Source organism: Paroedura picta, chromosome 2, assembly GCF_049243985.1.
Source record: "Paroedura picta isolate Pp20150507F chromosome 2, Ppicta_v3.0, whole genome shotgun sequence".
NCBI lineage: Eukaryota > Metazoa > Chordata > Lepidosauria > Squamata > Gekkonidae > Paroedura > Paroedura picta.
In genome coordinates, this window is record NC_135370.1 from 165,140,416 (window position 1) to 165,166,536 (window position 26,121).

The following is a 26,121-nucleotide window of genomic DNA, read 5'->3' on the forward strand; positions in this document are numbered from 1 at the left end:
AAGGTCCAGAGGAGCAGCAGAGTACTGAAATACTCCATTGATCAGACCAGTAGCCTTGACAATCGCGCCATAAACATTAAAAATGCTTTCTGAAATGGCTTATCCAGATGTTGGAATGGACTAAATGAACATCCGGTGGGAGGCCCTCTACAATCTGGAGGCACATTTACTCTGCAAGCCTGTTTCATGGGCCCATTTGTAAAGGAACACAGAGCAAAAGGCCCCAGTGGAAGACTTCAGGCCCTAATTGGACATGTCCTTCGGGATTCTGGTTATAACTTTTAAAGGTCATCAGTGTTTTTCAGTTCTTGGCAACAAGTAGGCAGCTAATGGTACTGGGTATGCAGGTTGTGTGTATGGATCCCACTATAGGGCACTGTTAGGAATCTTACTGCTGTGCAGTTACAGTTCTTGCACAACATTCAGAGGTCATCCCACCCTAGAGATTACAGTCATCCAATCTGAGGTCAATAAGATGTGTAGCAATGGCCAGATTTGATTCCTCCAGAGGTAGCCTGATTCAGCAGCAGCAGGAGCTAACTTGACAAATCTTTTCTGGTCACCTCTGCAGCATGTTCAGAAGCAGAGCTCAATTCAGTAGTATTTTAGAGCTGCAACCCTGATTGTTCAGGGAGGACCATCAACACGTTGACCAGCAGAGCTTCCCTCTTGCTAAGGTGGTGTGTCTACACCCAGCCCTATACTCACTGACTCCAGAATCCCGCTCATGCGTAAATGTAGTAAACCATTCTATTTACAAAGTGTTTAGAAAACAGATCCCAGCAAGAACTAGATTAATCTCATGGAGGACGTTTTTATGCTCTAGGTATCTTACTATGGGATTTGAAGAGTTGTTGGGTGGCACAGCATGGACGCTGTGACGGTAGGAAAGTAAAAATGGCTGTTACTGGTGCCACATGGGCTGAATAATGGTCTTCAGCCTGTGTTTGAGAACGTTCAGCATGAGCAGTTCTCCATTACGGGTGCCCCCTCCTCTTTGCTTATTCACGGCATCCAGTTCTCTAGGAAGCAGAAGAAGTTTCATTTGGAGAAGGGTCCTTAGGAGGAGTCCTATCGATGGTGGGAAGGCATCTCATTCCAGAAGTCAGCCAGGGGTGGGACAGGTTCACCAGTCAAGCCAGTGGGACCTCAACCGCACACACCTAGAGCTTAGATCGGTTTCCACTAATGGACCATGCTAATCTGTTCTCTAACTGCTGAGTTGTGAGATTCAAGTGGTTAGCCGTGTTGGTCTGAGCAGCAGCTTTGAGTCCAGGGGCAGCTTTTAAGACCGACCAAGTTTTATTCAAGGTATGAGCTTTCGTGTGCATGTACCCTTCCTCAGACAAAATTTGTCATTGTATTTTTACACCGCCACTCCCAGAGAACTGGCTTGCGGCAGTTCACAAAAACAAGAAAAAAACAGTATCAATTAAAAATAACCTGATAAAACAATTTGAGCACATACAAATACAAAATGGCGGTATACTAAAATATCTTAAGAGATCTATTCCCCCTACTCCAGGCTTCGATCTTAAAATAGATGGGATATATATAACCAGCTGGAAAGATGGAATCAGGCTCCTAACACAATCTAGCACTCTAGTAGGAGCTGGAGGGGGGGGGAGGGAGGACCAAATCGAATGCCCCAGGGCTCCCACCTGGCCTCAACCTACGCCTGGCGGAAGAGCTCCGCTTTGCAGGCCCTGCGGAATTCAAGAGAGTCCGCATGGAATGAAGTAGTCAGTTACTTACAGGCAAAGTGTGAGGGTAAATTAACATTCAGCATTAAAAAAATGCTTAACAGATTCCAGAGATAGAGGGAAAAAGCAATCTGGATTTGTTTGTATTCACTTGAGATTGAATTTTCACACAGACCAGCAAAGTAACTCAAAACTTGTCCAACACCCCATTGTCCAGCCATGTTGTGGTATTGCACTGTTCCATCGTTATATTATTTTATTATACTGTTACATTCTGTTATATGGTTACAACTACTGTTATTAATTACTGTATGTTTTAACGAAGACTGTTTCATGAATCGTTGACTAGTTTTAATGTAAACCGCCCTGAGCCTTCAGGGAGGGCGGTATATAAATCTAAATAAATAAATAAAGAGAGTCAAATCCGGCATATCATCTGCTGTAGTTAGTGGGGCTGTAAACTGAAAGAGTGCTACGGTAGTCACCAAGAAACCCTGAGCTGCCAAGACTTCTGTGCACATGAGGATACAGAACTACTAGGCCGGGGGATTCCAACCTCAAAACTAATGCTGTCAGGAAGGAAGATCATTGGACGGGGGCAGCCCATGAACAGAATCTTTAACCTGCCCCATGAAGTTCACAATTAGAAGGCTGGCTGGATGAATGAGCACTTTGTAAGACGAGAACAGCCATAAGCCATGGCAACCATCCTGTCCTTTGCCACCAGGTATGGCTTCATGCTCTAGTGAGGAACCCAGAGGCCATAGGTGATGAAGATAGTCCCTTAGCCACATCCATCCGCATTCCTTCAATGGCATACGCCAAGTTGGCTTGCTTCTCCAGGATCCAGCCTTAAATAACTATTGGCCTTCCATTCACAGACTGTGTATTAAGAGCAGTACCTGAAGGCCCACTGGTTTCGCGCATGGCAGCCAGGTCACTAGGGGGTAGGGAAAGGAAAAAAAGGGGGGAACCTTTCCCCCACCCCGAAATAGCGGCCTAATCTGATTCTCTGGTGAATCCAGTGCCCACCGCCATCCCCCATGACCCACAACTGTTGGAATAATGAGACACGGACTTTTCCCCATCCCAGAATCTGTCAGTCTGTGAGTCCCTAAACGTAGTTCAACAGTACCATACCCCCAAACACTTAACTAGCGATATAAGCATTCCCTCGTTCCCAGCCACTGGGATACAAATCCTTTCCACACATTTTTTCCTCTTCCCCTAACTGCTTAATGTGTATTCATCAAACCTTGTGCATCCAGGCTGCCATCAGATTGTTAGGAATAGTGTCAATAGTCAATAGTTACAACCCATGATTAATAGTCAAGAGCCTGAGGCAAGGAACTGGATTCAGTCCTCCCTGCAGACGGAGATTGGCACAGTTGCCTGCAAACTGCCTGGGGCAACCTGTCCTTAGAACCAAACTACATGGCAGGTTTAGCAAGTTGGGGCTGAGTTGGGGTTGAGTTTTCTGGGCCCCACTTGCTTTCGCTACAGCAGCTGCTTATTGAAGGGCTATTGGGAACACGGACTCTGGCTTGACGAGAAGGGAGGGTAAAGGAATAACTAGACAATTTATTTATCGCCTGCTGCCTTTGTTACTATAAGGGAGGATTCTACGGGGTTTTATTGTATTTTATTTTTATTCTTGTAAACCGCTGCGAGCCCACTGGGAGAGCAGCGGTATATAAATTTAAATATAAATAAAATAAATAAAATGGGCTGTTTCAGGTTGGAAGGCTGGTCCTGGAGAAAGACAGGAGCCCCTCACTCATGTCACGGTCCTAGAATAATAGATTTGGAAGGGACCTCATGGATCTTCTAGTCCAACCTCCTGCACTATGCAGGATACTCATATCCCAGTCACTCATCTACTGCAACCTGCCACCCCTAAGCCAAATCAGATTCTTTCAAAAGCAGTTCCCTACATCTGTTCTGGGGGAAATGAGTGGCATCCAGGAAGTGCAGGCCCAGTTCATTAGCACCTCCAGAACTGGAATTTAAATCCAGAGAAATACGTGCTCATCACACATCTGTAGGCATGTTTCCTTATGCAACCAAGTCACCTTCCACGAGTATAAGCCCAACTGAACTGAATTGGGGCAACAGAAGGACAAGCTTTGGTGAGGAACCAGCAGCATGGCTTCTTCAAAGAACAGTATAGCTTTACTGACCTCTTAGCATTTTTTCCCCAGGGTATCTTAAACAGCACTCATTGGGGGGAATCTGGTAGACATTGTAAACTTTTATTTTCAAAAAAGCATTTTCCAACATGTTACAAAGCTTAATGGTATAGAATGTATCTTGAAAAAAAAATAGGCCTGGAAATTTGCTTTTAGTTTTCAAGTCTGCAAATATCTACATACAACTCTCTCGGCAGAGTGCTTACTCTCCCATCCCTGAACGTGAATACGAAGCTTCATGTCTGGAATACTCCAAGAACAAGCTGAGCACAGTTTGAAACAAGCATTCTTTAGGAAGCTGTCACTCTATGCTCAGAGGTATCTTACTCGTACGTTCAGAGGAAACGCACAAAGTGGTTTTATGCAGTCATGTAAGATCACCATAAATGGGCATATATAAAATAACCACACCTTACAACCCATGATTATTTCAGAACTGGGTTGTGGTGATATTATTTCATCATTTTCTGAAAACACTTGGATGAGAATCTGAGTTGTATTTTATCGTTTAAATTTTAGATAACATAAGAGATGACATGTTTTTTTTAAAATTCTAATTTCATTGGCATCTGCTAGTGTTTTTTTTGTATCATTGTGAATGTGGTTCTTTTTTATTTAGTCTCAAGAGTAATTAAACTGCTTTTAAATTAAAAGAAAACTTGGCTGGGATACAAGGTTTTCGCCTGACACCTGGAATAAATAAATGTCTGACCTCGCTTTAGTCAGAGGGCTGATTACCTGCTAAGAGGCTATTAGAGGGGATAATAATCTCAATACAGATTTGTGGTTTAGTGGTTAAAGTGTTGCTTTAGAACAGTCCAAAGAATTCTTCGTTTCTATGTGCCTGTTCAAGGTTAAATGGGGTAAGAACTCCCTCACTGAAGACTCACAAGGAAATTTTAATAGTCGTGACATTCATTTAATCTCTCCTGACCCATGGAAGTTCAAAAGTTGTTTATAAGTTTACTGAAACCTCTTTCACAAAGAGGCACAGTTACTGGCACACACAGAAATATCCAAAGAGCGATTTATATTTGTAAATAAGCTGCAGAAAGTCCAAGCTAGTAGCAGATGAAACGTTTGGAATCAACGCTAACGCCTGATGTTTAAAACTTTGCATTTCTGCTTAAATCTCTGAAATCGCTGTTATATTTAAGACAGCTGCAAATGCATTGCCTGGAAATAAGACCAGCTCATTTATAGACAGAAAGTAAAGTGTGCTATAAACAGAAAACTTTGGTTAATTTTATGATTGTAGCTGCCAGAATGGTTATTGCTAACAATTGGAAAAATGCTGAAAATTTGGTAATAGATTAATGGTGGAACAAACTAAAGTAACTTATGATTCTAGAAAAAATAACTTATAAGAGTAATTCAAGGAGCTTATCGAGGTAATGAATTTTATTCAGACTGGAATAATGTAGTAAAATACGAAAATAATTCTTCAGATAGCAATGTATGAGAGTTAATCATGTAATTATGTTAATCTGTGTATTTAGATGATAATTGTGTGTGTGTGCGCGTGTGTGTGGTTACAAAGTATTTGTGTTGGAATTGTCATATTTTTTCTTTCTTTTTTTGTCTAATAAAAAAGGCTGACAGAAAAAAAAAAGTTCATTTATAGGCAGAAAGCTGGTATAAAAGACAGGAGTCAGGCCTCAATAACCCAGGGGTAGTCAAACTGCGGCCCTCCAGGTGTCCATGGACTACAATTCCCAGGAGCCCCTGCCAGCATTCGCTGGCAGGGGCTCCTGGGAATTGTAGTCCATGGACATCTGGAGGGCCGCAGTTTGACTACCCCTGCAATAGCCGATGGTTAAATATGGAGGTGAGCGGAAGTGACATAAAAGAACAGTGGCAGGAGAAATTGTGTCAGAGGCTACTTTTCTTTGTATTTCTGAATTACTTCATATATTTTAATGCTGTATCAAAAATCCACAAGTATCACAGCTCACTTACAAAGAATGTACTTTATTTTCTTCAACTGAATGTATACACTATCACAATCTCTTACTTAATTTTTACTAAAATATCTCAAAATGAAGGTTTTACACACTTATCAAAAAATCTGCTGACATTTTTTTCCTCCCCCCTCCTCCTACCCCCAAAGCAAAAAATGATTCAATAAGAGGTATAAACATGTGCTAAGCTCTAAAGACATGGCTTATTTACATGAGCACAGGTGCTAATTTATTCCAGTTCTATTTGTCAGTCATATACAGAAAATATAGTGGGGGGTGGGTGGGGGGTTTGTAAAATCACAGGTTTGACAGAAATCATAATTTCATACTGATTTCCAAAAGCAGCACAAATAGACTCTTCCCCCACTTTATGAAAAATATACAATTTTTTTATCACTTTACAGTCATGCACTATGTTTGAAAAAGTTCAGTAGTACTCCCCCCCCTCCACCGCCCTCCCATTTCTAAAAAGATAAAAGGTCACTTTAAAACACTGATTTATAGCTATTATATTTGGCTAAAAATGTGCCATTCTAAAACAAGGTTGTGCTCTTTCTTACCAAGGTGCAGAGAGCCCACCTGAGGTTTTGATACACCACCATTTTCATTTTTAAAATGTGAAAGGAAGGGGGAAAGAAAAACACAGCCATAGCTCTATCCTGTAGTTTTGGAGCAGATACAAGTCCAGTGAAACAATTACAGGAACACAGAGCTAGTAGGGAACCCAAGAGTCATCTAGTCCAACCCTCTGCACAATGTAGGAAATTCACAACTACCCCCCCCCTCTGCTCCTCCAGTGACCCTTGCCCTCTGTCCAGAGGAAGACAACAATCCTCCAATCTGGCTTGGTGTACTTTAGGGGTTAACACTTTTGAAATTCAATTGGAGACTTCCACAAATGGATCAGGGCTGCAGAAGGCCCTTTCCCCCACCCAGAAGGGCTGCTGTCAGGGGAGCCTACAGAATAACATACAATGCATTTCAGGAAGCTGCAGCAGGAAGAAGAGAATCAACAGAAATCCTCACCATCCCCAGGAACTTTCGCAGTGATAACGGAGCTCCCATCACAGGTGAAAGAGGCTGAGAGAGCTGTTGATCACTGCAGACCCCGGTGGTAGATGGGTCTGGAATATTCTGCAACTCCCCCCAGCAGCTTTTGGGGAGGGCGCAAGAAACTATAAGGGAATTGAGGCGGGTCTAAAAAAAAAACCTCTTTTGGGAATATGCTCCATTTGCAGAAGTTTGGATTCAACCCTTGGTCTTCAAGATCTCAAGTGGGCTTGTCTGTGTTTTCATTTGGGTCATTGGGGGGGGGGGGGTTCCCACCTGTGGCTTTTCTCCCTCTAGTGGTCAATTTGATATTACATTGCTGCATACCCAGTATTCAAACCTGCAGTGCAAATCTATGAAGAGATATGGCAGACCTACAGCAGTGTAATATCGAATCCACCACTAGAGGGAACGGAACACGGAGCACCCCTTCCCCAAGCAATCGGGACATTCAAGCAACAAAAGTAAGAGAGCAGAACGGCCTTCCATCTTTGCACTGCCGTTTTTTTTTTTTTTAATGACTCTTATTTTTAAGGGGACGGGGTTCTCTTGGCAGTCTTTCAGGTGGGTTTTTGTTTTATTTCAGAGCACAGTTAACAGTAGCTTTCAATGTGCATAAAACTTTTCCTTTAGACTTCTGAAGTTTCAGCACCCAAGTCATACTGTTAAGTCATTGAGTGTCATTGTTTTGCTTTTAAAATGAGGAAGACACTGGCTTTAGCTCAGCTTGAGCTAAATCTAAGGAAGCAATTAAAAAAAATACATACAGCACTACATCAGTAAACTCTACAATGCGTATTTTGCATTTGGGTGTACCTTATGTTTTCACATATGAAAACAGGGACTTAACTTCGATTTGGAGACCCAGTCATGGAATTGCATTTTGGAGCATTTTGCTGTGTAGTTGAAGGGGGTAGTTTCTGTGAACACAGTTTGGGCATTTCTGCTTTTGTGGTGTTATTAAAGTCTCTCTCTCCCCCTCTCTCTCTATGTATTTTAGGATAGGGTTTTTTTTTCACACCACAGCTTAGCTTTCTGTTCCCATCAGATTACAAACCTTTACCCAAAACCAAAATGCAGTTGAGGTTTTCTCCTGTTGAATCCCTCGTTGTCAACTGACATCTCGGGTCCACCAAACCCCTTAGGGTGGGGACTTTGCTTGTATGCACATGCTCTTTCCTATGTACCTCAAAGCTCTACCAAAGCTAGAAAGATCATTAATGCTCGGCACGGTCAGCGGCAAAAGGAAATGTGGTCGCCAAAGTATCAGCTGGCTCGACACCAAAGCCGATGCAGGGATGACCATGAACAAACTAAGACCATTTATGCACTGGAAGTTTCATGCCAGGCTGCAAGCTGGAGTTTTAGTTGTGGCAGGTTGCCCCACCTCCTCCTACACCTACACGGGGGAGCATTTGGCCCAGTGCACCTCATCCACCCCCAATTTGTGCTCCTGAATGGGAGCTGGGGCAGTGAAGTTCCCAGTGTGTAAACGGCCTAAAAGAAGCAGTCAGAGATGGGCACATGGCAAAGACTTTCCTATAGAATCGCCGAGGGTCGGACACGACTGAACGGATAACATCATCATCATCATCTCCCAGTTTCCCCTTTTTCCTGCAGTTGCTGCATTGAAGGTTGTTATGGAGGGACCCTTGACTGTCCAGCACAGCTTTTCAGAGGGGACATGGAAGGTCAGTGGGAGGGGAGGGTCTGAGATTGTATATCACAGGCTCTGCTGTAGATCTTTGGATCCCAATCCCCATAATTGTTTTATAGCTCTTAAGCCTGTTTGAAGTAGTGGAGGGATCTATGTTCCACGGGGAGCAATTACGAAACGTTTTCTGGTTAATTTCACGTTTCCCTCTAGGTGGCTACGCTTCCATCTATACAATAGTTGTACATTTATCTACAACCGGGTCCTGTGGTGGAATAAATACTGCCATCTCTGCTCCTTATCCCTTGAAATAAATGGTTAGCAGTTCTCCAAGAGGGCTGCTCACAGCCCTCGTTAAAAACAAGCTTCAGCAAATAGGCGGATCAAAGCAAGTCTATCTACATCTTAGAACTTCAGAAGGAGAGTTAAGCCTTTCTTAGTGCCTTGAGGAGCTAGTCGTGCCCCTCTGCGAACTCTGCATCTGAATACAGAAGAGAAAAGGATGCGGGCGGGAAAAGAATGCAGGCTGATTAGCATCAGGCCAGTGGAAAGAACCATACTGTGTGGAGAAGGAATCTGGAATACTGAGGTTGTGATTTCAAAGAGCCAGAAGAGGTATGAAAGCAGCATTACTGCCCATGATTTCTGCACACATGTCATTATTGCCTCTGGGAAACGGACTATGCATCTTTAAAACAAAGTAACACACCTGCAAATCTTCTTTGACAAGGTGGTACCAATCTTAGTTCCGCAGTTCAAATCTGCCATATCCCCAGATACGCTTGTTAATCTGGGTGTGGTAAACACAGCTGGCTTCTCTCTTGCAAACTGGCCCCAACATACATCCCTGAGGCCTATCTGCTTCATTCCCCAGGAGGGAGAATGATTTGCTCAAACACAATGACTTGCTTATTCAGGTTCTTCTAATGCTATAACCCAGGGGCGGCCACAGGACTACAATTACCATGAGCCGTAATTGTAGTGGACATCTGGAGAGCCACAGTTTGCCCAGCAGGGGCTCATGGTAATTGTAGTCCATGGACATCTGGAGAGCCGCAGTTTGGCCACCCCTGATACAACCCTTATCTGAAAGAGTTACCTCCCTGCTTCCTTGCTTTGTGTTTATTGATCACTGACAAGGTCATCATATTATTGTATGGGTCATCCAGTTGCAAGGGACTTCTGGCAGAGGTGGGGATGCCTCTGCACTCTTCCCTGGTGGTCTCCCACTGAATTTCTGACCCTGCTTAGATCTGACGAGATGAGGTTCCATCATGCCGCCTTCCCTCCTGATATAACATTCTTGCTCTCAGGTCAATTCGGTACTTATGGCTATTGTTTCGTTTGATGGGTTGAACTTCTGTCTTGGGCTTTTTAAGAATCGGGTGCTTGAGAAAAACGACAAATAAATAGCATGTTGGGGGGGAATGATGGACTGCCCTTATGGGAAAAGGGGGGGGGAGGTGCCCAGAGCCACGGTATTGCAGCCTGAATTGTGCCAGCTAAGAGCCTCTTGGAAAGAGTGGTGTGGAAAAGGCCTTGGATTTCCACCACACCAGCAGGAATAAAGCAGAATGGGCAATTCCTATTTCACAGGGAAAAAGCAGAATGGGCAATTCCTGTGCACTGCTCCTCATAGGGAGGGGACCCGAGGGAGGAGGGATAGGATAGGGGACCAGACAGAGAAGGGAAACCTCTTGAGATCTGAACCAATTTCTCCCTGGGGACAATCCCAGGATGTAATTTATACTATCCAGTATCTGTGTACCTGATTACCCTGTAAAGCCAAAAAAGAAAGGAGACCGAATAATAGAAGAGTAGTTTTTATAAAAGAGGGAGCTACACTGCTTTTGAGAGAATATCTCTAATTATTTACCCATGAGCTGGAGTTCTACATGTTTCACTTTACGTGCCAGACAAGAGCAACCACCTAGTTCTGCAGGCCCAACCAACGGCACCACCTGGAAATAGCCATCATGTACCAGTTGAGGCTTAGAACTAATTACAAACAAAAGAACACACATTTCCAAAGAGGGAACATGAAGCCTACAGGCTCCTCTTGTAAGGAATTATTATTTTACAGAAATGGGATTGAGGATACCGTTCTGCCTTACCACTGAGCCAGCTTGCTGGGAGGGCGGTCTAAAAATCCAATAAACTAAACTAAATCCAAGGGAAGCATATGAATATTTGTTGATTAGGCAGGATGTTACAAAAGAACTGCTCCACATAACAAAATGTCAGCCTGCCGATATTAGATTGGGCTGAATGGCAGCAGCATTTCTGGCTCTGGCTGGCCTCGCTGGGCCCTCCTGCTTGCATTCTCTGAATTTCGTGTATTGCTTCAGGAAAAACATGATTCATTGGGATTCCGGTTGGGTCTACTACTCTTCATGTCAAGGCTGATACCTAAAGGACTGAAGATTACAAGAGCAGATCATAAAAGACCAATACACACATCCTGGTGGTCCCCCCCCCGCCCCGCCCCCGGGATTTAACTTCTGCATTCAAAACAAGAAAACAAAACATCCACGTAAGTTGTAAAGTGATTTAAAGGAAGTCGAGCTTCCAGCAGCCTAAGCAGTAACGTCACAGAAGCATCGGAAAGATAATTTTGACCATAGGGGTGGGTGGGGAGACCCACAACCATCCATACCTGGAAAGGCTTCCTTTTACTTCACCCCTTTTAGAGGCATAGGAGCTCTTTACACCAGTTCCACTTGTCCAGTTGTGATTGAAAGTTGCATAAAGGAGTATTTTTCTAACATCATACATACCTTGACAGCTTCAGCGGCTGAACTGCATGAAAACAGCCTAGCCCTGGGGCTCCCTTCACGCAAGCTCCTCACCGTAATGTGGGAAAGTGCCACAAATTTGCATCCGAAACAGCTGCCATTCAGACCTTTTTAACTTGCTAAAACATCTAGCTGAAGACAGCTCACCAGCCACACACTGAGGCCAGCCAGAGATGTGACCATCTCCTTGCTTTCTGGTTTGTTTTGGGTTTTTTTTTTGTTTTGTTTGGCTGTCCAGGAGAAGAAGTAAAAACAGGACCTCCATCAAGCCCCGGAGAGGCCACAATTTGAAGCGACAGGGCTAACATTCGGCTTGATGGATCAAAAATTTCAGCCTCAATTTCAGCCTCAAAAATTTCAAAGAACTCAGGGCAGATTCTATACAGAGAACCGGCCGTTAACAAAAAGGCCTAATTCCCATGTTTCCATTAGTTGTTCCCCAAACCAGACTTCGAGAGAGTGGCCGGGCTGCGACACGGCTGAACCGGCCAAAGCAAGAGAATGTACGTCTGTCACAGGTTCCTTGTTTCTCCCTCCTAGGAATTCACTTGGGTTTAGGTGTTATCTACGTACGACTGCACAACAAAAGCAGGTTTTTCACTACAATACAACTGACACGAGTTGGCCATTCGAGGATAGTTATTTACCCATTTAAACATGTTTCAGGATCAGCACAGCCTTTGGGCTAGGCCTTTAGCTGCCTTATTTACATTATAAACAGTTACGGAACAGAAAATACATATATATATAACCCTGGCAGCTAGAAGAAGAGCAGTCTCTGTTCCTCCTGTTCTTTTCCGTTCCCAGCCGTGCAGAGGAAAAGTTCTTATAAAGGACCCTTGAACTGGTTTCCCGAAAGGTGTTGCCTGATGGACGGCTTGGAACTAGCCGCGTCACCCAGTTTTCGCCAGACGACCTGCAAACAAAGGGGAAGACAGACAGCAGCTCAATAAACAGGCCTTGCGGGAACTAAACCGTGCAGTTCCACTTGGTTCCACTAGAGAGCACCCGGTCCCCAAGATAAGGTCGCTAAAGTTTTCTCGGGAATGCTGATCTCATTAAAGTCTTCTGAAACTGGAGCACGAGACACATGCCTTAGGTAACGGCATCAAACCAGTCGATGGGGCTTAGAAGTTGAGTTCAGCGCTCGGTCAGCTGCTGGCAAGCTTGCAAAAGTTGTATTCCGTTCCCTCTAGAGTCGGTACCGAGGCAGGGCGGTGGGTAGGGGGGAATCATGAGTGGTTTTGATAGAGGGTCCCTGCCGGGACAACTCGTAAACGCTGAAAGCAGAACAGAAATGCAGCCAAGGCCCAGGCTCGGTTCTTATATCTGTGACTGTTTCTGTTCTGTTTCATGTGAACCTCCATGAGCCTTCGGGGTGGGCGGTATACAAATATAATACATATATATGCCGCTTTTCTCTACCAGATGAAGTCTCAAAGCAGCTTACAATCCCCTTCCCTCTCCGCTCCCCACAACAGGCTGACACCAGGTTTCCATGGACCATGCAGCACCCCCCCCCCCAGCAGGAACATACCTCTGCCCCAGCCATAAGGACATAAGACCACTTCCGGATCAGGCCAGAAGTCTACCTTAGGCAGTTTCCTGTCCCACCCGGTACCCGATCGCTCCAGAGGGCCCACAACAGACCCTAAAGTCCAAGGCCTTCCCTTGGTGGCTCCTCTTGGCACTGGCATACAAAGAAGAAGAAGAAGAAGAGTTGGTTCTTATATGCCGCTTTTCCCTACCCGAAGGAGGCTCAAAGTGGCTTACAGTCGCCTTCCCTTTCCTCTCCCCACAACAGACACCCTGTGGGGTGGGTGAGGCTGAGAGAGCCCTGATATCACTGCTCGGTCAGAACAGTTTTATCAGTGCCATGGTGAGCCCAAGGTCACCCAGCTGGCTGCATGTGGGGGAGCGCAGAGTCGAACCCTGCATGCCAGATTAGAAGTCCGCACTCCTAACCACTACACCAAACTGGCTCTCAAGGTCTTCTGCCTCTAAATGCGGAGGCTCCCTTGAGTCACCAAGGCTAATTAGGGTTGCCAGGTCCCCCTTGGCCACTGGCAGGGGAGGGGGGCGGTAGGGGTGCCAGATTGGGAAACTCCTGGAGATTTGGGGGATGGGACCTGGGGAAGACAGGGACCTCAGTGGCATAGCCTCCATATTCTCCAGGGGAATGCCTCTCTGCAGCCTGGAGATGAGCTGTAATTCCAGGGAAGACTGGCATCCCCAAGCCACAGTTAGCCCTTTCCTCCATAAATCTGCCTGATGCCCTTTTAATGCTGTCTAGGCTTGTGAGAATCACTCCATTCTTAGGTAGTGAATTCCACCTTTAATCATTCATTGTGCAAAGACAAGCCCAAGCACAATCTGGGCTTCTCTGTGTTGATCCCCACTCTGTGCCACTGCTTCACACGGAGGCAGCAGTCGGTATAGCTGAAAAGAACTCAACAGTGGCCTCTAATTTGAAGAACCATGTGAAGTCTGCTGGGTGACCTTGGGCTAGTCCCAGTTCTCTTAGAGCTCTCTCAGGGGTCTCTCAGCCCCTACCTCACAGGGTGTCTGCTGTGGGGAGAGGAAGGGAAAGGTGTTTGTAAGCTGCTTTGGGACATCTTTGGGTAGTGGAAAGCAGGGGTATAAAAAGCCAGCTTTTCTCTTCTTCTTCTTCTTGATGGGTGCTTTGAACAGCCCGGAGCTCCTGAAAGTTGCCCAACCTTTCCCGGGTGTTTGCATAGAGCGAAGTGAGCTTTGCTCTGCCTGTCTCGTTTCCAAGGCCATAAACAAGGAAGTATCCATGATGTTCTTGAGAAAATTATTTCACTATAAAACATGAGCGCCTTCCAGGCTGTGCAAACAACGTTTTTGTTTTGTTTTCAAGACATTGGGCAATGAGGGCCTTTCAAGGTGTGGTCTTCGATTTCTACCTACACTGTTTTGAAAGAGAGCAAGATTTGGTTGTTGCATGAAATGGAGGGGCCCCTCTCCCCATCCAGCAGGGGACGGGGGGTTAAATATATCAGCCGCTACACAAGATGTACGACTGGGCTCATGCGAAACCACCCAGGTTTGGTAGACTCAGGTGGCTTGCTGTGTTGGTCATGGAATCACAGAATCATAGAGTTCGAAGGGACCTCCAGGGTCATCTAGTCCAACCCCCTGCTCAATGCAGGACACTCACAACTGACGCACCAAAACAAAGCTTAAAGCTGCCTTTAAGATCAACGGAAGTGGATTCAAAAGCTTATACCCAGAATAAAATGTTATTGCCTAAGGAGTAGGCTGCCTAAGGAGGTGGTGAGCTCCCCCTCACTGGCAGTCTTCAAGCAAAGGTTGGATACACACGTTTCTTGGATGCTTTAGGATGCTTAGGGCTGATCCTGCATTGAGCAGGGGGTTGGACTAGATGGCCTGCATGGCCCCTTCCAACTCTAGGCTCTTAAAGGTGCTGCTGGATTCAAACTTCATCCAGGTTGGAGGGGAACATTGGATTGTGGCTTCCTAAAGTAAGCTTTTAAATTTTTTTGGTCTCTGAGATGAAAACCACGATGCCTCTCCTGCCTCATTAGAGTGGGCTCTTTGTTTATGACTAACTTCCCTACGGCATCCCACAAACCCACAAGGTTCCCATATTGCAGGGATCAGTGGTGGCTGGCTTGCCTGCTTTAATTGGACAGGCCGGGGGGCTTTGAACTGTAAATTCTACTAGGGTGACCGCAACTGCTAGGTGGTGAATGATGTTGGACCTCCCTGAAGGCAGCTGGGATAATTCCTGCTGCAACTGTGCATAGCCAGTTCTGACTTTCTTAAAGAAATAACTAGCCACGGTGCCAAAGAGAAAGCCAGCAGTCAGCTTCCAAAGAAATGGGTTGTGCATGAGTCACCCATAGGCCTAGCACACATAAAACAGGCTTGCGCTGATCCATTCTGGGTATGGGAACTCCTAGCTTCTCCCAGTAGCCTGGGGAGTGTATCAAAATGCACATTCCTTTGCAGGATGTAGCCCGTTTCCTTCACAGAAATGGCAAGGGGACAAACATATGCATACCGCAACAGGAGTGGTTTAAGGATTAGCAGAGCCCAGAGCATGAGACCCATTTTATGGATTTGCAGGGCCCATAGCATCAGACCCATTTTAAGGATTTGCAGGGCCCATAGCATCAGACCCATTTTAAGGATTAGCACGGTCATAGCAGTGTACAAATGCAGTAGGACCAGTCAGACTGGAGGTGAAGGGGTCCCTACAGTGAAAAGGGGTGTCACTCTGAGTGTCCTTAAAGAGATAAAAGGAGAGATGAGAGAGGATCTGGCCTTGATCCTTGGTGGGGAAGGCACTGCAAGGGGCCCCTGGAAGTGTGGGGCCTGTGGCATGTGCTATATAGATAAACCAGCCCTGCACCTCATGGGGAACTCACAGGAAACCCCCCTATATTGAATAAGACCCTTCTTCCACCGGAGTCAGTACTGTCTATTTAGACAGGCTGCACCTCTCCAGGGTCTCAGATGAAGGTCTTTCACCTCATCTACTGCCCTGGTACTTTCAAACAGAAAGGTGGTGGGGGGTTGAACCTGGGACCTCTGCACTCAATATTGTCTTAGAAATTCCATGGGATATAGTATACTAGGTGCCCTCACTGTCCACTGTACGCTGGGCACCCTCACTGCCCGTGAGGCAAAGTTCTGAGGTGGCAAAAAAGCATAGAGTGAAGGGACGTCTCATAACACACTGACAGGGATCCTGCAGCCACATGGACTTTCTCGTCTTGAAATGCTGCTCGCGGGGAACCCTAACATAGTTGATTCAAGCCAGAGTGTAAAACTTGGGCATTACCTGGAAGCAAAGGGAAGAGCCAAGGAGAGGAAGGGCTCCAGGGATCTGTAGCCTAGTTAGGAATTTTGGATCAGGGAGATGGCTGGCATAACATCTTGGTGCTGTTATTAGTTTGTTAGTTAAAAGCCCAGCAACCTGTGACACATGGTGGCGAGGGGGGTACCACCCACCCCCCGCTGACATCTCCACCCTCATTGTTTCAGGAAAAGGAAGGATCAGACCAGCTTTTCTAAATCTGCCCCTTGCCCCTTTTCCTCAAAAACAAAATGGCTTCCCAGCCCTGAGGAGAAAGAGCTCACTGGCCAATCAACGGCCTTCTTTCTTTCTCATTCTATACATGTCTCTCTCTCTTAAAAAAAAAAGTGAGGATATGCACTATCATTTTAAGGATACTATGGGCAGGACTAACCAGTTGAGACCGAATAAGAAAGCCGAGAGAGGCAGAGGGCTAACTGCGTGGGAAAGTTGGGGAGCAACTGGGTTCCTTTCCTACTGAGGGACCAGCATTGAAGCTATTTCTTCTCTATGATGGCCTGGAGTATGTGGCCGGTCCCTATTAGGCCGTGTATGGCTGACTGTAGTCTCAGCTGCTAACCAAACTACAATTCCCAGGATTCTTTGAGTGAAGCCATGACAGTCAGACCTAGATAAAACCGATTTAAGCTTCTCAGATCAAAACTTGTGATTTCATCGATGCACTGGCATTCTGGGAGTGTTAAAATTAAGTTCTCCATTACTTACACACACTCCACAGTTGCCTGTCCTGATAGTTATTCAGTTGTCTTACCAACCAATTTTGTTCCAGCTCTTAAAGAGAACAAGCAAATAACGCTGCATGTATAGAAAAAAAAAAGGACTCTACGAGATTGGAACATCACAAGAAAAGCCAGCAACTGAAATGAGAGAAGCAGAAAATGGGTTCATTACATTGCACATTTCACGAACAATTGCTTTCTCCTTTTCACTCAGGTCTTCTTCATAGTTTTCTTGCATCTGCCTGTCCAAATTCTCATGCACTTCGAGGACCTACAGACAAACACATTGGACATGGAATTATAAAAAGACGTTGCGCACAGTGAGGCCAAAAAAGGCCTCCAGCAACCTGTCCCTTCTGCCTCTGAGGAGTCGGGTACAGGTGTGGAGCAAAGACAGTAAAATCTCAGAACCAACACACAAACACACACACACATTGGCAGAAGTGGGCCAGAGTGGAACACACAGTGAAGCGGGGGGGGGGGGGAGGGATCCCCTATAAAAAGCCCTTCAAATGTTTCATCCACATACATCAATTCACTTGAACTCACAGTTAACAATAAAGCAGAACAAATGCAATTCACTTGTTGCACTATACACTCATAGAACCACCAAGCACATTGTCACAGGATCTTCTTGTGTGGACATCTGTGAACTCGTCCAGTTTTGGACACAGAAGAGTAATGCATCTTCGACTCTCTTCCCTCCCGCAAATGAGAGCCGGGGTAGACTAGAGGCTATGAAAGAGAAAATCCTTGGTCCAAAGCTTGCCTCTGACAGGGACTCATGAAGGCGGCTTCATTCCATCTAGCCCTTGTTCACTCACTATTGACCTACCAGCCTTACAAGATTGTTGTGAAGAGCCAGATTGGTGCGGCAGTTAAGAGCGTGGTGGCTTCAGATCTGGAGTTTGATTCCCCAGATGGGTAAAGCAGCCAGCTGGGTGACCATGGGCTAGACACAGTCCTGTTAGAGCTTTCTCAACCCTACCTACCTCACATGGTGCCTGTTTTGGAGAGAGGAAGGGAAGGTGATTTGTAAGCCACTTTGGGACTCCTTCAGGTGTGAAAAGCGGGGTATTAAAATCAACTCCTCTAAATCAAAGAGTTGGAAGGGCTTGGATACAACCAGATAAGGGCTTGGATCCAGCAACGCAAGTGCAATGACTGAGCAAGCAAATGCAATTGTTCCGATTCTCTGCAGAAGTTCAGTCATGTTTAGTCATCCAACAGTGTCTGCACACTGGGTGCTTTCTTAAGTGGTATTCCAATATGCTTCTATTTAGACCGAAGCTTTTAAGGAACATTGTATCTAACCATCGGCCTGTTTGACCTGTTCCAGTCCTGCTATTGCTTCCAATTTCCAGAGGGTGGGGACAAACAACAATGAATTGTAAAATCAGAGTCCAGTAGCGCCTTTAAGACCAACAAAGATTTATTCAAGGCTCACACCTTGAATACATCTTTGTTGGTCTTAAAGGTGCTACTGGACTCCGATTTTATTGTGCTACTTCGGACCAACACGGCTGCCCATTTGAATCTAACAGTAAATTGTTTGTCATCAGGCCCCGCGTGTGTGTTTGGCAAGGACATCTGACCAGACACTGCTGGAAAGAGAATGCTGTTCTACATGTCTTTTGGGTCTCATCGTCACACCTAAATAATGAAGGGGCCAGTCCTCTGGGCCAGTTGCACAAAGAAACAAAACCTGGCCACATACAGAAGAAGCAAGACGTGTCTACACACTTAAGGTTCTTCAACTCTTAGTAATGTAACCACAAGGAAAAAAAAGGAAATGCCTCAATAGGGATGGGATATGTTTCTGGAAGCAGAAAGTTATTAATTAATTAATTAATTATCATTATTTGGATTTGTATGACTGCCGCTCTCAGCAAACTGGCTTACAGCGGTTTACAAGCACGTAAAATACAGAAACCAGTCCGCAACAATAAAACAACATTTAGCAATAGCATAAAACAATCTCCCCATAAAATATCTCTAAAACTGTACAATATTACAATGATGGAATTATTTGCAACTGACCTCATTTCCCACATAGGGAACCACTGGGTTACAGAGAAAGAGGGTGATTTTTAAGAGGGTTGCCAACCACCAGGTGGAAGCTGGAGATCTCCCAGGATTACAGCTGATCTTTAGACCAGGGGTAGTCAACCTGTGGTCCTCCAGATGTCCATGGACTACAATTCCCATGAGCCCCTGCCAGCAAACACTGGCAGGGGCTCATGGGAAATGCAGTCCATGGACATCTGGAGGACCACAGGTTGACTACCCCTGCTTTAGACTACAGAGACCAGTACTCCTGGGGGAAATGGCTGTTTTGGAGGGTTGGCCCTAAGGCATTATATAGCACTGACATCCCTCCCCTTTCCAAACTGTACCCCCCTCAGGTTCTACCTCCACAAAACTCCAAGAATTTCCCAACTGGCAGTTGGTAACCATGGGGTATGTATCATAGGGCTCTTGCTTTAGTGTTGCTCTTATGTATGCGGACAGGATAGTGCTAATGGAAACCACTATGCAAATCCGGGCTTGAGAAGTTAACCAATCAGTAGACTAGAACTTCTGAGACTCTATGGACCAATCAAAGGGCTTTGTTAAGGGCCAATCAGGGCTCTTGGGGGGCCAACTAAAGTGTATATAAGTTTGTGGGTTTTCCATTGTTTGGTGTTGCTGGTGTAGTTTGGTGTTTACTTCAATAAAATAGATGTGTTTTCGAAGAACTTTGGGTTGCATTTTCAAAGAACTTTGGAGTCTGTGTCTATCGAACCCACAGGCTTAATAGCTGCTATGGATTAATATAGGGTTGCCAGCCTCCAGGTGGGGCCTGGAGATCTCCTGGAATTTCAACTGATATCTAGATCAGTGGTCCCCAAGCTTTTTATCACCAGGGACTGGTCAAAGCTTGACAATTTTACTGAGGCTCGGGGGTGGTACTCTTTTGCCGAGGGACATCGCCGCAGCCTGAGCCCCTGCTCCACTTGCTTTCCCGCCTTAGCCCCTGACTTCCCGCAGCTCGCTGGGGGGTGCTGCCAGCAGCAGCTGTGCATTGCCACGCCGAGGGGAAGCCCCAGCTATGGCGGCCGCTGGAGAGCATCAAAGGTGAGCCGGCGGCAGAGTGGCAGGGCAGCCCCCAAGGCAGCAGCGGGGGAGGAGGACGAGGAGCCGCGGACTGGTACCGATACCGGTCTCCGGCCGGGAGTTGGGGATCACTGATATAGAAGACAGAGAACACTCCCCCGTAGAGAAAATGGCTGCTTTAGATGATGAGCTCTATGGTATTACAACCTGCTAAGGTCCCTCCCCTCAGGTCTTTCCCAACCCAGAGCTGGCAATCGTAGAATGACACAGCGCCCCATCTGAAATCATGAATTAGCCGCTGAGAGCTGTTCTGTCTCCTTTCAAGTCACCAGAGGAAACATGACACAGGACCATTCACTTTATTATGACTATATAATGGTGGTGGTTGAAAGCATGTTTCTAGCCCTGAAGACGTCCTTGATAATCCTGGGAATGCAAAGAGTGTCAAGTCTGGCAAAACCTCAGAAGCTGAGTGTGACCAGAGCAATATATTAAGGGGCAATGGCTGTCCGTGCCCATTGCTAGGAAAAAACACAGTAAATTATAGCTCAGATTACAGAGCCTGGGTTCTCTGGGTGCAATTTTGGGTTAATTATGCAATGAATTTTGATTCTTTTGGGGCAGGCACACACTGTCCTCCATGGTCCCAGATACTTTACAGGGTCCCGTTTCACCTTTCACTGAAGTATTGCCGATGGACCGCTTAAGAAACAGGACACCGAATGGGACTGACGTCTCTCCTTCCTGCTTCGTGCTAAACATCTCGGTTACACAAAATAGGTCATTCTCTTTGGGCCTTTTAACCTACTTTGGAGGCGGCCCTCCACTGATATTCTTGGGACCCCTCTGCATGAAGGTTGCGTGGCATTGCTCAACGTAACTAATTCCATTTGCTTCCCCTTTGATATAAGGAGGGGGACGCATTGAAGTTGATATGAAAGACGTTCACTACCGACGCAAACTAGACCTCTGATGAAAGGAAAGAATTAATTATTGATCCAGCTGGGCTCAGAATGTGGAACTAACTCACCTGGCCTCAGGATGCCTGCGGTGCTGAGCAGCCTGGACAATCAAGTCCCAGAGCAAGGCCCCAAAACCGTCATGATGGGAGCTAAACACTGGCTGTGTCCACAGGATAAACCCACAAACTGGGGTAGCTTAATTAACAGTCACATAAGGATAGATTCAAATGAGTAGCCGAGTTGGTCTGAAGCAGCACAATCAAATCAGAGCCCATTAGCACCTTTAAGACCAACAAAGATTTATTCAGGGCGTGAGCTTTCGAGTGCAAGCACCCTTCAATACTATGACGTACCCAGGACTCAATAGAGACAAAGGCTTTTTTATTCATGCTAACCTTGTTCAACTTGTGTATCCATATTCCTCGCTATGTATTTTATTTGTGATAATATGACTGTAAGATATGGCATTGTAGTGAAATTTTGAGTTTGACTCCCTGTCCTTGGGAAGTGACCAGCAGTTCCCTGGGAGGAATGTCTCACAGTTGTATGGAGCAAGCAACATATGGAGAGGTGATAGACTTTGATCTCTCTACCGGCAACACTTTGGTTTCTCTTTGTAAAGTACACTGAATTCTAGGGGATTGATTGGCTGTTTTGACAAAGGATTATCATTGGCTGTATCTGGTTGTGACACAGATATAACAGAACTGATTTTTGCTATATATTCCCTGTCATGTAAGAAGATCATAGTCTGATGAAGGGTGCTTGCACTCAAAAGCTCACGCCTTGAATAAATCTTTGTTGGCCTTAAAGGTGCTAATGGACTCTGATTTTAACAGTCACATGTAATCCCTCCCCATCACCGGCATGGAACGTTCCAGTAAACTAGCTAAGCGTCTCTGCACTTAATGTAAAAATGTAAATGTGATCCAGAGATTTAATGGTCTTTTAGCAAACAAGGCATGGGGAAGGGGAGCTGTTTTTAATGCAAAATCTACTAGCAGTTTATCACATCAGGCTACACTGATGCAGAAGCCACATCTGTTGAATATCTGTCTGCCACGCGGCAGGATCCCTATCAGGGTTAAAGCAGGCTTACCCACCTAGCTGGGTGGGTGTCACTGACCAACCCTAGATGTCAAAGGAAGTACCCATGTTACAGTTATTGCTACTCATTATTGATTATGATGTTGCTATCCGTTCAGTCGTGTCTGACCCTCAGCGATTCTATGGGAAAGTTTTCTCCATTTGTCTCTGTCTCTTTCTTTCAGTTGGTTCATGGTCATCCCTGTATCAGCTTTGATCGTGTTGAGCCAGTGGATCCTTTGGCGACCACGTTTCCTTTTGCTGCTGACTATGTCGAGCATTAATGATTTTTCTAATGAGTTTGATTGCATGATGTGTCCAAAGTAAGTGAGCTTTAGCCGTAATATCTTCCCTTCTCATGACATAGTTGCTTTGCTCCTCTCTAAAACAACCTTGTTGGTAATTTTGGCTGTCCATGGGATTCACAGCATTTGTCTCCAGCTCATTATTTAAAAGCAAAACAAACAAACAAACAAAAACAGGACTTTCTGTTGTATCTTTAAGTCGGTGTCCAAACATCGAGATGGTAAACTTTTCCAGGCAAGCAGATAAAACAGATAGCCCTCTGCTTAAATTCCTGCAGGTCATGCTGCTACTAAAGACAGAGGAGCAGGGCCAGAAACAACGGGGCAACCCTGGGAGAGACGGAGAGATCCAACGAAGGTCGCCAACTTTCTTCCTGGCATGTGCTCCCTGCACAATCAGCAAGGACCCCTTTCTTCGTCAGAGCATTTTAATGACTCACAGTGTTTGCATTCTTCCTCTTAAAAAACAGAACCCTGCGCCCAAAACTCAAAGTGATTGGGCAAGCAACAGAAGATAGTAAGCTTTCTCCCTCTTTTGAGATCTACGCATGGCCTGGAATTCAAGGGCGTTAGACTTTGGTGCATGAAGGAGAGTTTTCACAGCACTGAGATTTTGGGTAATGAAAGCTGTGGCCCTAGAGGACTACTATAAATACGTCACTATGACACTGGGACTGTGCAAAGGCAGAAAGGACATGGAGCCGGAATTAGCTTTCTTTTCTATTACATTCTTAAGAAGGGCACGAGGGAAGAGATCCCCCCCTCCAGCTCTCTTACCCAGAATTTCTGGCACTAGTGTTTCCAGCAACAACCACATAAAATGCGGTTGGCTTATTTACAAATGTACGTGACACCTGGATTGCTCAGTTTCCCAGCCTGTGCATGTGGCTTTTTAAATGAGGCATGTACATGCATGAAATATATCCACGCTTCACATGTTTGCTGTCCTTTTTAGTCCCTCCGTCAAAAACAGGGGCTTATGCTTGCTGGGAAGGAAAGGTTTGTTACTTGTGAGGCTGCCCTTAGCCTGCAATAACTCCTAGCAGTAAAGCTGATCAGTTCATAGTGCGGGCTGATTCTTCTGCCTTAATAGTATTGTCCCTGTCATTTATTGTCATAGGATTCGTTATGGTTTAGAGCTAGAAAAACCAAGTTTACTAATTCATCAATAGGATAGGCATATGTCTGTTCTCAGACGCCCACCTCAAGGTACCTAGAAGAAGAAGATTTGGTTCTTATATGCCACTTTTTCTACCCGAAGGAGTCTCAAAGTGGCTTACATTCACCTTCCCTTTCCTCTCCCCACAACAGACACCCTGTGAGGTAGGTGAGGCTGAGAGAGTCCTGATATTACTGAAGAAGAAGAGTTGGTTCTTATACGCCTCTTTTCTCTACCCGAAGGAGTCTCAAAGTGGCTTACAATCGCCTTCCCTTTCCTCTCCCCACAACAGACACCCTGTGAAGGAGGTGAGGCTGAGTAAGCCCTGATATTACTGCTCGGTCAGAACGGCTTTCTCAGTGCTGTTGCAGGTCACTTGTATCAATAGGAGCGCATCACTTGTTTTCCCATTCATTTCTTGGTGGGCGTCACCGACCAGCCCTGGATTTCAAAGGAAGTACCTGCGTTATAATTATATGAAGGGAGCTTTGCCTCTTGAAAACTCATACTCCCCAAACCTTGTTTGTCTCTGAGGTGCTCCTGGCTACAGATCTAATTGTTCTACAGTGGACCAAGACGGGTATCCTCTGGCGCTAAATTATATTTCTGCCATGAAACAGGGGTGGTGAATCTCACTGAGAACAGGGGAAAGAGTTAAATAGCCCCTTCTTGTTGGTTTCTTCCATTAAAATCTCAGCAATGTGTTCATTAAAAAAAAAAAAAAACAGTGGGCAGAGTCATGGAATTGCATCCCAGCTAGGCAGCAGCTGATCCAAACAGTTTTGTTATATTTCTTCCATCCAAGGCTGCAACTTCATGAGTGAGAAAGCAAAAAGACATTAAGTTGCTTTCTATTGAATAAGCAAGGTCAGTATTGTCTACTCAAGACTGGCAACAACTCTTCAGAGAATCAGGAAAAAGGTTTTTCTCTTCTTATAATCCTGGGTCTTTTTAACTGAAATGCGGGGGATTCAACTTGGGATTTTCTGTAGGCCAAGCAGATGTTCTATCACTGAGCCATAAGAACTTGTGGGGCTGGAGCTGGTCATAAATGGAACACTTCCTGAACATGTTTCAGACCTTCTGTGACCCTCAACACGACCTTCCTACTCTTGGGCCAGAACATAAACTACAGTTGGCTACCTACCTTCATGGCATGAACCACGGCTTCAGGTTTCTGACTTAGGGGAACGTATCCCACTGCAGGAGAAGATGCAAGATCTGGAGTCATGCGAGATGGGCCCTGGGAAACAACAACAGAAAAAGCAAACCATGATGATGCTAGATGGGACTACCCGTATTTTGACACGTTCATTGTTTTGCCCTTTGAAGAGACATTCGGGCTGCTTGTTAGCATACAAACTTAAATGGTCTTCAGATTTTAGTACCCTGTTCCACAAATCCCTAGAACCCCAGAAGGAAGGGGTGGGTATATCTCAACACTAGAGCACACTTGGACAGAAGAAGAGTTGGCTTTTAAACCTCACTTTTCTCTACCTCTAAGGAGTTTCAAAGAAGCTTACAAATGCCTTCCCTTCCTCTCTCCATAAATTCTTCAGATGAGAGTCCACCATTTCATTCCCTCCTCCTCCTCTACATGAAGCCTGCTGGGTGACCTTGGGCCAGTCACTGTTCTCTTAGAACTCTCTCAGCCCCGCTGGCCTCTCAAGGTGCCTGCTGAGGGGAGAGGAGGGGAAGGCAATTGTAAGCCAATTTGAGACTTCTTAAGGTAGTCTGAAGCAACCATTTCTGAATCCCTGCAGGGAAAAACCATGCAGGTCAGTGGGACAGAGGAACAAGAGGAAGAAAATTACACTGGAGCAAACAGTGCAGAAAGGAAATAGGAATTATTTCACCTCTCTTTCTCTTCCCCACTCCAGTACCTCAAACTACATAATCCTTCTGCAGGAATTATCTTTCTAGGTCCCATAAGGGGCTACAGCAGCAGGCAGGACTGCTGGAAAACACCATATTGTGCATATCATTGACTCATATAATGGCCGATACCTATCCAGACATTAAACGTTCCTAACGGAGTGGCTGCAGCTATTCTATAAAGAGTACGGCCAGCCAGGACGACTGTGTGGATAAATGTTCTATTAAATATTTTTAATCTGAAAGGAAATCAATAAAATAATGGGCAGTTAGGTACCATCTGCTAATATACCCCACTTCACATTGAGTTGTAGGGCAGGCTATTACAGAGGAAATGAATATACCACCCAGCAGATAGCAACGAGCTCTTCTTCTTCTTCTTCTTCTTCTTCTTCTTCTTCTTCTTCTTCTTCTTCTTCTTCTTCTTCTTCCTCTTCCTCTTCCTCTTCCTCTTCCTCTTCCTCTTCCTCCTCCTCCTCCTCCATGATAAACAACTACTTTCTGCTGAGTGCAATTTGTGGTTTGGTGATCAGTGGAATGCATCATTTGTTTAGAAACACTAAAAAGAATTTTCAACCCTGGAAACCACTTTAAGCTTGGAAATAGTTCCCAGAGCTGTTCACTTGAGTCAGAAGGTATATACTCTCTGCCATAAGGGGGTGGGGAGGGAGGAGAACAACTGCCAACCACTTCATTGGCG

At 45.4% G+C, this 26,121-nt stretch overlaps 1 protein-coding gene across 2 annotated transcripts in view; it reads right to left on the reverse strand.

Moving 5' to 3' along the window:
- Window positions 1–5,843: 5,843 nt before the first annotated feature.
- The window catches only part of CCDC85C (coiled-coil domain containing 85C), a 199,354-nt gene continuing 179,076 nt past the window's right edge, over window positions 5,844–26,121 (reverse strand). For both annotated transcript variants that reach the window (XM_077323643.1, XM_077323644.1), the window contains 3 exons: window positions 24,694–24,789; window positions 17,111–17,209; window positions 5,844–12,268 (listed from right to left, as the gene is read on the reverse strand). In XM_077323643.1, coding sequence (XP_077179758.1) covers window positions 12,179–12,268; window positions 17,111–17,209; window positions 24,694–24,789 — 285 coding nt within the window. In that variant the 3' untranslated portion in view covers window positions 5,844–12,178. The remainder of the gene's footprint in view (window positions 12,269–17,110; window positions 17,210–24,693; window positions 24,790–26,121) is intronic.